Source organism: Carassius auratus, chromosome 27 (assembly GCF_003368295.1).
Source record: "Carassius auratus strain Wakin chromosome 27, ASM336829v1, whole genome shotgun sequence".
In the NCBI taxonomy this organism is placed as follows: Eukaryota; Metazoa; Chordata; class Actinopteri; order Cypriniformes; family Cyprinidae; genus Carassius; species Carassius auratus.
In genome coordinates, this window is record NC_039269.1 from 6,228,021 (window position 1) to 6,241,323 (window position 13,303).

A 13,303-nucleotide genomic window follows, 5' to 3' on the forward strand; every position below is an offset into this window, starting at 1 on the left:
TATATGCCATTTAATGCTAAACCATTTTTAGTGCATGTAATTAGAGCACAGCACATCATGTTGTTCTGGATTCTGTTGTGTCTGACAGGATGGTCACAAACTCCTGCATCATCTCTGAAACATGATTCCTCATTAGATGACCCCAGTCAGCATGTTTAGTGAGTGATAAAAATACCACACAGCTAACAGGGAACAGCCTCACAACTTCACTAATGCTCTTAAAGGTTACATAAACATAACATAACATAACATAACAACATAACATAGCATACCATAACATACCATAACATAACATAACATAACATAACATAACATAACATAACAACATAACATAACATAACATAACATAACATAACATAACATAGCATACCATAACATACCATAACATAACATAACAACATAACATAACATAACATAACATAACAACATAACATAGCATACCATAACATACCATAACATAACATAACAACATAACATAACATAACATAACATAACATAACATAACATAACATAACATAACATAACATAACAACATAACAACATAACATAACATAACATAACATAACAACATAACATAACATAACATAACAACATAACATAACATAACATAACAACATAACATAACATAACATAACATAACATTACATAACAACATAACATAACATAATATAACATAACATAGCAACATGACATAACATAACATAACATAACATAACATAACATAACATAACATAACATAACATAACAACATAACATAACATAACATAACATAACATAACATAACATAACATAACAACATAACATAGCATACCATAACATACCATAACATAACATAACAACATAACATAACATAACATAACATAGCATAACATAACATAACATAACATAACATAACATAACATAACAACATAACATAACATAACATAACATAACAACATAACATAACAACATAACATAACATAACATAGCATAACATAGCATAACAACATAACATAACATAACATAACAACATAACATAACATAACATAACATAACATAACATAACATAACATAGCATAACATAACATAACATAACATAACAACATAAAATAACATAACATAACATAACAACATAACATAGCATACCATACCATAACATAACATAACATAACATAACATAACATAACATAACATAACATAACATAACATAACATAACATAACATAACAAGTTTGTTTGTTCTTGGTGATCGTTTCATAATGTTGAGAGAAAACTTTCTTAGAACAGCTTTATCAAAATGTCCTTATGATATTATTTGCAGTTTTGAGAAATGTTTTTGTAATCTTTAAACAACTTTCTAATCACAACGAGAAAACTGAACATAACTTTCTTGGAAAATTAAAAATCAACAAATCACTATATTTTGGGATAAAAATAATGTTAGTAGGTTTTTGTAACATCTGAATATTGTTAAAATCACGACAAGAAAACTGTCAGTTTTTACATTCTTGGAATATTGAAAGTAAACCTTCAAATAATGTTATATTTTGGGTGAAAATAAAGCAAGTAGAACATTTTAAACAATGTTTTAGGAACCTATAAATAACATTCTAATTACGAGATGAAAACTGGACATTTTAATCTAATTATGAAAAAAAGTATACTACATTTTTTAAGGTAAGTGGTTGTAAACAATTTATTTTAGCTACATTTAATTAAAAAAATGTTGAAAGTTAGTCAACTAAATTTGTTTATTTAAATGTATCTAAAATAAATTGATTGCAACCACTTACATTTAAAAAAATTAGTAAATTCAATTAATGTTTTTTTTTTTTCAGTGTACATTTTTTTTGCTATCATTCCCATTAAGTTACGAAAACATTATTTCTAAAATGTTCAAAATATCCAGTTTGTTTAAAGTATAAAGAATATTTCTTCTGTTCTGTGAACATTCCTCTAACGTTCAGTTGTAATTCAAATGTAACATTCTCATGCTTTAACATTCTGTGACTGTTACGTTTGAATGTTCTCTCAACGTTTTAAAAACCTTTTTTTTTTACATTTAAAGAATGTTGGTGATGTGGACGTTAGAGAAACATTCCATTCTATCATTTTGAAACCATTATGAAAACTTTATTTCTGAATGTTTAAATCGACCATAATGCATATCATATATGAATAATGGTAGACCTGCAAATAACATTCCATAAACATTAATGATTTGTCCTAACATTTAACCTTTAAAAATGTTTGGAAAGTGTTCTATGCTGGGACTGTATTCCTCACAGCTTTCATTTTCATCTCTATTAAATTCAATATGACGTCTAAACTGATTGAGATTTGCTGTGGATTTGATTAGTTGTAAGGGCAGACAGGACTCGGTCAGCTCAGAGCCCAGGGTGTTTCATTCTGAGCTAAAAATACTTTCTGACAGCAGATCCTTTGTGTTTTCCATATGACTGCAGCACATTCCCAGCGCTGCTCCCTGAGGAAGACACAAACAATACCTGAATTATTGCTCAGAAATCAAATCAGACAGGTGGAGATTCATCACTGCACAGCAAGACTATCATGACTAAAAACACCTTACTGTAAGCTCCATCACTGTTACAGTCATTGAGACAGATTTCAGATTAGTAGCTTCTTGCAAAGATTGTTTATATATAATTAAATGATGTAACCTGCTAATTCCCATACTTTCTGTTTTTCTTTTTTTTTCTGCTTAAATACAACAAAATAATTTGAAAAATAAAATAAATAAATAATAATAAATAAAACAAAATGCTAAATAAAATAAAATTTAGTGTTGAAGTTAAATTGAAATATTTTCTTAAAAAGTATTTTTGTCTCGTGTTCCAGTAAAAATATCAAAACATGCTTAAAACAAGACTGACATTGATTTCAAATTAGAATATCTAACAGTAGTAAAGACCGGGGCAAGTTGTCACGTCTTTTGCGTGTATTTTTACAATCATTTTTTACAATTAGCCGACAATAACAGTTATATATTTTGTTTAATATTCCTGCATTTTCAATTGAGCAATAATACAAGCTTTATTTGCTATTATTGCAATGTAATCAAATTTTAAGTAGCTAGCCTACAGATACAGGCTACGTTATTGAAGATAACTTTTCCCCCTTAAGACTAATTCACATTTCAGACATTCTCACCCAGTCATGTAAAAAAAAGTGTGACAACTAGCCCCGGTTACATGCGCGCGCGTCCCTGTGGACCGATGCTCAGCCAATCGCACGCGAGCGCGTGAGGGAGTATCGAGAGCGCGCGAGAGAGATCTGCCAGACCAGCACGCGCTCCGGACCCTCAACGCAGGTATGTTATGTTTTTATTTATTAAACTAAGTCTTTTCATGCAATCTTAAAGCTTTCATTATTTTAAAAGTATCATGAAAAATGTCTGTCAAATTACGAGGAATCATAGGCTCCTAAAAATATGAGAAATGTTATAGTCTACATTGTTTTTATACTATATATTTGTCACAGAGTAAACTGAATTTCACTGTAAACAGAAAACTTGCTAACACTTGTTGACGCCTGTAAAGCCTGTGTAATGCACTGTAAAGATAGGATATTGTTGATGTCGTCAGATTATAAGACTACATTAATACAATTTACAGTCAGGCCCATATTTTGTAACAAAATATTTCAAATGTTATTTAAAATAATATGCCAATATGTTATATAATATACATACATGATGTAATATTTTACTGCCTCTGTAAGAATGTGTGTACTGTATATTACTAAGTTAAAAGTTGAAAATTAGGTATTTTGCTCTGTCATATATTGTTATCCGGTGCATAGACAGCAAGCAATGATTTATCTATAGTTTGTGAGAGGATCGATCAGCTCTGCTATCGATCTGTGTCTGTTTCTGCACTCGCAGGATTTCCTTCTCAAACTAACAACATTCATACCCTTTTTAAGAGTTTTTTTTTACGCTTTATATAGTGATATGATAGAAATTTTTATAGAAGGAAAATAATTATATAATTAAACTTTAAATTAATTTTTTTTTAATGAAATGCTTTTGACTTTCAAGTAATTAGTAGATGGAAAATTATCCTAAAATAGTGTGTGTGTGTGTGTGTGTGTATATATATATATATATATATATATATATATATGTGTGTGTGTGTGTGTGTGTGTGTGTGTGTGTGTGTGTGTGTGTGTGTATTTGTGTGTGTGCGTGAGTGTATTCAGTATATAAAAAAAGTTTCGCACACAAATGCATTGAAAAACATGTTAATAAATTTTCCAACATTTCAGATTATAAAAATGTGCCATTATTACATCAAGTACGAATGACTTAACTTAGTCAGGTTAATATAGTTAGGTTGATTCTGTCACTATTTTTTGATCTGAGATAATACCGTTATTATACTGTAGTATGGTCTTACTGGTGGTCCGCTATTAAAGTTGTTATTATCTGACCTCATCTTTGCTAAATGTGTATATGTAGATGCCCTTTGACCCGCCCTTAACCCTTTAGTTATTATTAACTCCGCTGTCTTTGGGACAGGAATCAGCTGTCTGCACACATACACCGTCCTAATAAAGTCAGAGGGAGTCCGAGGCTGTATTTACTGCGGATGAACATGGAGCGAAACGCTGTGAAAACCATCCCATCAGAGTGCTGAGCTGTCACCCAGGCCTCGAAGAGAAGTTTTACTGGAGCCGCTCACTGTAACACAGCCTGTGAGCTTTAATATTCCTCACTGATCTGCTCTTCTCGCGCCGTGCTGAAGAGGTGACCTGGTTTATTTCTCTTTTATGTGTCCATTATTGATCCACAGTGTTTTGAGATCCCGATCGACCCAGATTTACGCCTCTCTCTTTATTCACAGGGTGGCGTTTCTTGTCACGTTCCAGCTGGAAATAGCTGCTTTTTCCCCGTCTGAGCTTTCAGCGATTATCTCAGAAACCTGAATATGAAGCTGCTTGTGCCATTAGCCACAGAAGAGCGTGTCAAAGCATGTCCATATAAACAGCAGTTCAGCTGAAGGATGTAGTTTGTAGCTAGTTTCCTCTGAGATTTGAGCTGTGAATGGAGATCCTGTTGCATCAGTCTGATTTTCTGATTTCTTGTGAGGTAAAGTAACTGCTGATGGCATTTTTACCTGGGAAAGTTATTCTAGAGGAAACATTATTTGCTCAATCCTAGTTCAGATATGTTCAGTATCAACTTAATCTCAGATAAAAATAGTTAGACAATAGTTCAGCAAAATTTCTAAATCCCTGGTTGCCCTTCAGACAGGCACTCTTCAGATTTTGGAAACACAAAATAAATTGAACTCTAGCTTAAAAAGGCCATTTATTAATGTAGACAATTGCATAGGAGTCAAAACATCAATCAAAAATCTTTATAAATAAATGTAAGCAAGTATAATAACTAGTGCTGTCAAACAATTAATCGTGGTTTTAATCCGTGTTATATTTAAAAATACTAACACATGTATCTATATATTTAAGAAAATAGGTTATTTATATATAAAAAATATATTTATATAAAATATAAGAGTATGAATATATATATGTGTAACCATGTAAATATTTTCAAAATCCATACTGTATGTGTGTGTATTAATATATGCATAATAAATATACACAGTACACATACATATATTATGTAAAGAAAAAAAACTTTTTGAAAGTGATTAATCGCGATTAATTAATTCAGACTTTTTATGACCAAGAAAACCTGTACAAATTAATTTAATTAGCCATATGTGCGGGTGACATGACCATTGTAACATAAAACCATAAAATAACATGATTAACAATTCAGATACAAGTTTTCACGAAACAGAAAGTCTTATAAAATGATAAACATCAAGTCAGAATTTAAACCAATTTAAAACAAAGTGATGAATCAAACATGGAAATTAATTCATTAATTTAAAACATAAATATATATCAAGCTGTCTTCGTTGTATCGATTTTTAAAAGCCACATGAGCTTATTTCACATTGTATGTTTGCAGTGTAAAAACATGGGCTGATTTCTGCATTGATCTGAACATAAACAGCAGAAAGGCTTATTGGAAATGCAAGTTCATTCTCTGCCAGCAGGTGTCGCTTTTGAAACGTCAGGAATATAGCGGTTTTCCTGGTGACGGCTGTAAACAAAGCAGCTGCAAACTTTATCAGACATTACAGGTAAGATGAAATTACAATATCCTACCTTTGAAACTTTTCTTAAGACAGTCGTTTCCCATCATAAAAACACACATGCAGAGTTTATACTTTTAAACCCCAATTTTAAGACCACTTGAAATTATTATTATTATTATTCTGACCTTTAATAAAGCATTTAAGGTATTTAAGACTTGTTATGGCCTTTAACTCGATGCAACTATATCTAAGGCTTTAAGACTTCTTAAGGACTGATTTTGCGAGCCCTGTGGTAGTTTAGAGCTATCAAATTTATGTGGACATATTGAGATTTTTGATTGCATGTATGCATGTATGATTTTCACAGTTTTGAGACATCAACACTTCTTCTGAAACTCACCAGGAGACACGTGTGAGATTACTGAGTTTCATGTTATTTCAGTTACTATTATAGTTTTTAGAATTAGTTTACATTTGTTGCCTTTGTTTTAATTTTAGTTCAAATTGTATTCAAATTTGTTGCATGTCTTTTTATAAATTTTTATATGAGGTTTAATTATTTAATTAAATTATCAAGTGAAACTTTTTTTAAGTAACTAAATTAAAAGTAATAAGATAATTTTATAAATATTTCTTTTATTTTAAATAATTTACTTTTTTATGGATTTCAAATGAATTAAATATTTATATATTTTTTGTTTTTGTTTTTTTAGTACATAGAGTTAAATTACATTAAATTAAATGAGAAATGTTACCTTGGCAACTAGCTGTAAAAATATGTTTATTTATTTATTTATTATTATTTGTATTTTATTTAATTTCAGTTAACTTTATTTTATGTAATGAAATATGTAATGTTTTTTGGATTTCTTAAAATGAATTAAATATGTCTGTCTTGGTTTGAGTTATTTTCAGTACACCAAGTTAAACTAAAATAATCTGAAATAATTAAAAGTTACATTTTTATTTTATTTCAGTTATATATAAGTAATGAACATTTTATGATTCTAAAATGAATTTAATATTTCAGTTTTAGTTATTTTAGTATATCAGGTTAAACTTAATTAAAATAAGAAATGTTCCTTTGGGAACTAGTTGAAATAAAATAAGTTTGTATTGAAGAAGTTTTTTATGTTTTAAGTGTAATAACCCTGTCAGGAGAAACATAAGAAGCATGAGGTGTCTCATTTAATCTCGTTGCCATGTTTAGGAGAAGCATAGGACTGAGATCCTCCTTCAGCCTCAGAAACCGGACTCGTGTCATCTCTGAACTGAGAAGATGAGTGAAAACCCTCTGATGAAGCACGAGCTGCAGTCTCTGGCTCCTGTCTCGGGCCCCGGGGCCTCGGCGGGGCTCCTGCTGGCTCCGGACATAGAGCAGATCACGGCTCTGTGTTTCGTGGGACTCCTGCTGCTGTTTTTGGTGTTTCTGCTGGTGCGCTGTTTCCGGATTCTCCTGGACCCCTACAGCAGCATGCCGTCCTCATCCTGGTCTGATCCTAAAGACGGTCTGGAGCGGGGACAGTTCGATTACGCGCTGGTCTAGAAATACAGCAGTCTCACAAAACCTGTCAAGAACATATTTAACCTCCAAATCTAAAAGGTCATAAAAAAAAATATATTATAACAATAACATAGTTATTTAATACATTATTATATATAATTATGTACAATATCATATTTTTTATTTTAATATAATATTTTCATTGTTTGCATAATATTTCCATCCCGAAATATTCACCAATGGAATGTGTAAAATAATATTTTATTAATTATTTAATACAATTAAATATATTTAATATTATTGTAGTTTATTATATTTTATTTTAATATTATATTTTTCAAAACTTCCATTAGTGGAATGCACAAAATAATGTTTTTATTAAATGGTTAAATATCTATTTGACAGTTATGCCTTTAATAATAATAATAATAATAATAATAAAGAGAGAGAAATGTATTTGCTTAGTTATACCAAATGGACTACTGAAAAATTGTGTTCAGTGTCTTTATGCAAAATCTTTGTCTGTGTGTGTGTGTGTGTGTGTTTGTGTGTGTGTGTGTCCTTAAGATTTTGGGATGAAAATATGACCTTGACTTGTTTTTGAGATTTAACCACAAAACTAGTATCAGTGCAATATTGTTGAGATTTAAGTCTATAAAACCAGGTTTTCTTGTTTATTTTAGTTCAAGCCACATTCATTTCAGTTCTGTTTACAATCTAAATTTCTACTTCAGTCAATTATGTGGATGAATCAGGCATGTTTATTTATTAACAAACTTCCTTATTTTTTTTGTAAATTTCTATTCGTCTTTATTATACTGTGCATGTGAACTGGTTGGATGATATTTATTAATATTATTATTAAATGTTTTGCATTGCATTGTGTTATGCGTTTGTCCACAGTTTTGTCAGTGATAACTGGAGCAAGTGTGCCTTGATTTATTTTCGTACCAGAGACTCTATTGTCTGTCTTTATTGATTTTGTTGTGATGTTTACAGTCGGTTTGGGATTAGTAGGTGCTTTTTTATATTGAAAGGGCAAAACTATACAAACAGGGATTTCTCTGTAAATGTTTCTTACTCTGGACTGGTTTTTAGCAAGGAAATATTTACCCAATAAAGGACTTTTTCTCTCAGCTGTAGGCTATTATATGTTGCTCTTTCACAATTAATCAGGTACTGTATAAGAAGTCTCTCAGCTTCACCAGTCCATTAGTTTAATTTGTTAAAAAACAACAACATCCCATTTATCAAACATGAATAAAGTTATGAGAACGTTCCAAAAATATTACATCAACAACATCCGACCTGAAAAAACATTATTGATTGAAAGTGCATCATGTCTTCATCAATACAAACTGTATTGATTCAGAAGGGGTGAAAGGTCAGGCTCGGTTTATTTTCTCCTTGTGCGGCTGTAAAAGTGTCTCTGTGGTTTATTTTCGGTCTCTGATTAAGAGACACATCATGTATTGATTGGGATTGATTATGGTGTGCTGTAAATCATCCTACAGCTCCGAGTCTGAAGGACAGGACAGTTTCACAAACCTCCTCAAATGCTTATGGCGTCTTAAAATAGGAAATATTTAATGCTTCATTTCATTTCTATTTAAGCAATTGTGCAAAGGAACTCATGCAAGTGATAGTGTTTAATAAGGCATTACTAGGGCATATATACATTGTTTTGTACTTAATATTTGTGTCACGTCGCCAGAAGTTTCCTTATCAGCATCACGTTAATAAGTGCATTGCAACTTCTAGCTGAGAAACGCCCACTTTTAGAGAGCGTCTGCTTGTCAATGAGGAAGCAACCAAACAGAGTTTGTTTTTAACATTCCCAGAAACTGCAACTTGCAAAATGTTGTGAATGTTGTGAATTTATATATTATACTGACTGGTTCAAGTAATGCACGCATTTCTGTTCCAATTCCTTGCATCAAGCGCCATCTACTGCTGAAAATTAATATTACAGGTGAATAAATGTGCAGGGCAAAAGGTGCAATGTTTATATGCAACCAGTATAGGTTTCTGCAGGAAAGTAATGAGGGTTACCAGATCAGGACGTTCTTACACCATGATACCTGATTGGATGACGTCATAGTGACGTTAGGTTTAGGGGCGGGGCAGTTGGGTAAGGAGGATCGTTTAGATTGCATGATTTAGAAACACCCAGCAGTTTGAAAACACCCACAGGGTGATAAACACAGAGACCTAAGTCTCATATGCAATACACTTGAACTCACCACAGTATAATATTGTCTGTATTATGTAATAGAAATTCTCTCTTCCATCCTGCTGAAATTCATTATGTCTAATAATAACAACAATGAGCTCTTTATATGCTGACATCCATAGTTATAAGCTTCAGCTTCACATTCTGAGCTTCTGTTAAGATAGGATGAACCATCATGAACAAATATTAATTCAAGGTTCAAAAGAGGAAGAAACTGAATGAAAGCTCTCCTAAAGAAACCAGCTGTAAGCCTGATTTGAAGTGGATTTTGGAGAGAGCCAGTAAACATCACGTCCCAGTTCTCATTAGTGAAGACTGCAGACACACAGAAGAGTTCAGCTTCACTTCACCAGAACAACACACAGGAATCTGACAGCAGCATCATGTTAGAATATGATCTAGCTGATGCACAGACATTTATATTGCAACATAATGACCATCATTTATATTGAATATGCTTAGAGAAACATGTTGACGTGTGTCACGCATGGAACTGGAGGAAAACAACACCCTGCATCAGTAAACATCATGTCAACAGAGCTAACGTTATACCTGAGTCATCTGCAATGCCAGGCATGTAATCATTGATGCATTCTCATCATGTGAACCTCCTCCATTATCTGATACTCTAACACCTTCACGTTTCACCTCGGTGAACAATGTGAGCTAAGCAAGTAAAGCAATGTAACTTGACTCCACAGATTGATGCGATCATTTATTCGGGGTGAATCTACCCAGAGGGGACGTCTGTTGGAGAAAAACTAGAGCGTGGGATCTGGATAAGAGACAGACGCTTATGAAACACAATGTAGCCTACATTATCAGATGTTGTGAGCCTTAGATTTGTCCCTTACTTTTTTTTCTCCACTGTAGGGCCCTTTATACCACGGTACTGTGTAGTTAACATGGTAATTACAAGTTCAAGTTCGACTAAGTGTTATAGGCCTATTATTGTCCAAAAACAAGTTTTTTTTTAAATAGTATGTTTGTTATAGTTGCCATGTCAGAAATGGCTCTACTCGTGTTCAAAAACATGCTTGTTACAGTATTTGTTTTATATGTGTCTTGTTTATTATTATCTGTTCTAATATCATGTACAAAGGTTTCTGCTTTTATAAATATTTGTCTTGTTTATGTTGTCAGTTCTAATCATATTCAAAATCATGCTAATGCCACAGTTTTTGATTAATTGCATTGCATTGTTCTAATACATGTCTAAAAACATGTTTTTGATTATTTGGTGTTATTAATTTTGTTTATGCTAAAATCTCGTCTTGGCTGAAATTAAATCAGTTCATATGAGTTTGGAAACAGAACACCAACAGGTAATTTAGTTTCTTTTATCACAGAAATTACAAGAATTATGTCTTTTTTTTAATGTTTTTCGATTTAATTCTTTGTCCGATTTGCAAACGAACCGTTTCCGTTTAATGAATCGTTTAAAGTGAATCGCAAATTTCGCCCATCAGAAACAAGCGGTTCAAAAGAACCGAATCGCCTAAACGACTCGCACTTCCGAGCATCATCTCCTGGACCAATAAGCGTCTCGACACACCCACAGACGGACACCAGTCTCTCGTAAAGAGCAGACGGTCTCACTTTTATCAGATATCACAAACCTCAGCATTTATTATTCACATTCATCTTAAGGTGTAGGATTCCGGAGCGAAAGGACTCGGATCTTCCGGTTTATTTTTATTGGATATTTTTTTTAAATAATTTACCGCAACGCTACCAAGGAAGGGCAGGCTGCAGAGAATGTCGTTTGAAGATTATTTACATATTTTTAGTGTCGTTTTTTTTGCACTGCGATTGTTTTATAAGCAAGATTCTGAATGCTATTAAATATCTCAACTGAAATTAATTTGCGTAAAGTCCGCTGATCAGAACTGCGCACGTCATCAAACACCATCACAGCCATCATCTTCATCTTCATCCGTCGGGAAACCCTGCAGAGGACACAAGCAGGTATCAGACATCTTCCAATAGGATTTGTCGGTTTATTGCCTGATGTTATTCTGTCTCATGATGACTATAAACGTGCCGAGGATGGTTTATTTCTCCTAAAACAAGAATGTCTCATTGTTTAAGCAGATCTCAGCAGTCATCTGTCGCTCAGGTGAGTTCCAGCAGGTGTGCCGTGAAAAACGTTTACTACAGACGAGAAAGATAACTGACTGCGCGTGCAATGATTTATCTGATGGACATGATGACTTTTCTCATGGTAGCTACATCAGATACGTGTGTTTGTCTCTAATGCACCTAATAGTGTTATAGAGGGGTCACATTTGGGGTCATAATTTATTTTCTTTTTCTTTTTCTTTTTTTAACTTTTTTTTTTCTTTTATTTGTTTGTTAAATGCATTTTTAGGGCTGTCTAAGTTGTGCATGTAAAAAAAAAAAAAAAAAAAATATATATATATATATATATATATATATATATATATATATATATATATGTATATATATATATATATATATATATATATATATCAAAATTCAAAATTTACAAAATGTAATATTTATATTAATAATCAATTTAGGAATGGTTTTGCTTTATAAAGACTTATTTTTTATATAAAGACTTAACTTATTTTTTATATTGTTCTCATCATTTTTCACAAATATTTTTCTAAAAAAAAATCTTTGATTAAAAATAGTATTTAAGAAAATGTTAATCAGAAATTAATTTAAGAAATCAAAATATATTCCCGATAATATTTTAACTTTTTTAATTATTATGATAACAATATAATAGCCTTAAAAAAAGTAAGCAAGTATTTAAATAATAATCAAATAAAATATTATTTTGAATAATATTATTAGCAATCATCACACATATGAAACAATAATAGAGTAATGATAAGTAATATACACAACAATAAAGTTATATAAAAATGTAAATGTCAATTATTTCATTTTGCAAAGTTTGATTTAACTGTCTCAAAAATATTACATTTAATATTTTCCTCACACAGTATTAATGCATTTTTACTCAAGAAAAATTTACAGCTTTCTTTATATTTATGAACGCTTAAAAATGTTTGCATGTACATATTTGACATATGCATGAAGAAAATATATTTAAAAAAGTATAATAATTATATTATTTTAAAAGATTATAGCATGGAAATCCTTCCTGATTCATCTCTTAAAATTTATTTAAAAAAAAATCAATAATCATGAATGATAGGAAAGGTCATGGAAAAGAAATGGAAATTCGTCGGCCAGGACTAAAGTGTGGGAATGTTATGTGGTGTATGAATTTAATACAGTCCTCTGAGAGTGTCACTGTATCGTAGAATCAGCACAGAACTGTTTGTAAGTTTCTGTTTTGTTTCCCGTCTGAAGGATGGAGCAGCTCAGTCAGTGGCTCTGGAAGCAGGAATACTGGCTTCCTCCGGGAATCTGCTGGGAGGATATGGAGAAGATGGAGGGCTCTCGGCGTCCTCTCCCG

General features: G+C 31.7%; 1 protein-coding gene and 1 pseudogene across 2 annotated transcripts; both read left to right on the plus strand.

Annotated features, from left to right (window-relative positions):
• Positions 1-2,862: 2,862 nt before the first annotated feature.
• On the plus strand, positions 2,863-7,845 carry LOC113046353 (cortexin-2-like). Of its 2 annotated transcripts, none has more exons than XM_026207240.1 (5): positions 2,863-3,309; positions 4,519-4,746; positions 4,844-5,088; positions 6,065-6,154; positions 7,320-7,845. In XM_026207240.1, exon 5 carries the CDS (start codon positions 7,389-7,391, stop codon positions 7,653-7,655), a length of 267 nt encoding a protein of 88 aa, XP_026063025.1. In that variant the 5' UTR covers positions 2,863-3,309; positions 4,519-4,746; positions 4,844-5,088; positions 6,065-6,154; positions 7,320-7,388; the 3' UTR covers positions 7,656-7,845. The 2 variants fall into 2 exon arrangements, with proteins under 2 accessions (XP_026063025.1, XP_026063024.1); XM_026207239.1 differs by having other exon boundaries at positions 6,068-6,154.
• Positions 7,846-11,399: 3,554 nt separating this feature from the next.
• Positions 11,400-13,303, plus strand: part of LOC113046246 (ceramide synthase 2-like) — an 11,132-nt pseudogene continuing 9,228 nt past the window's right edge.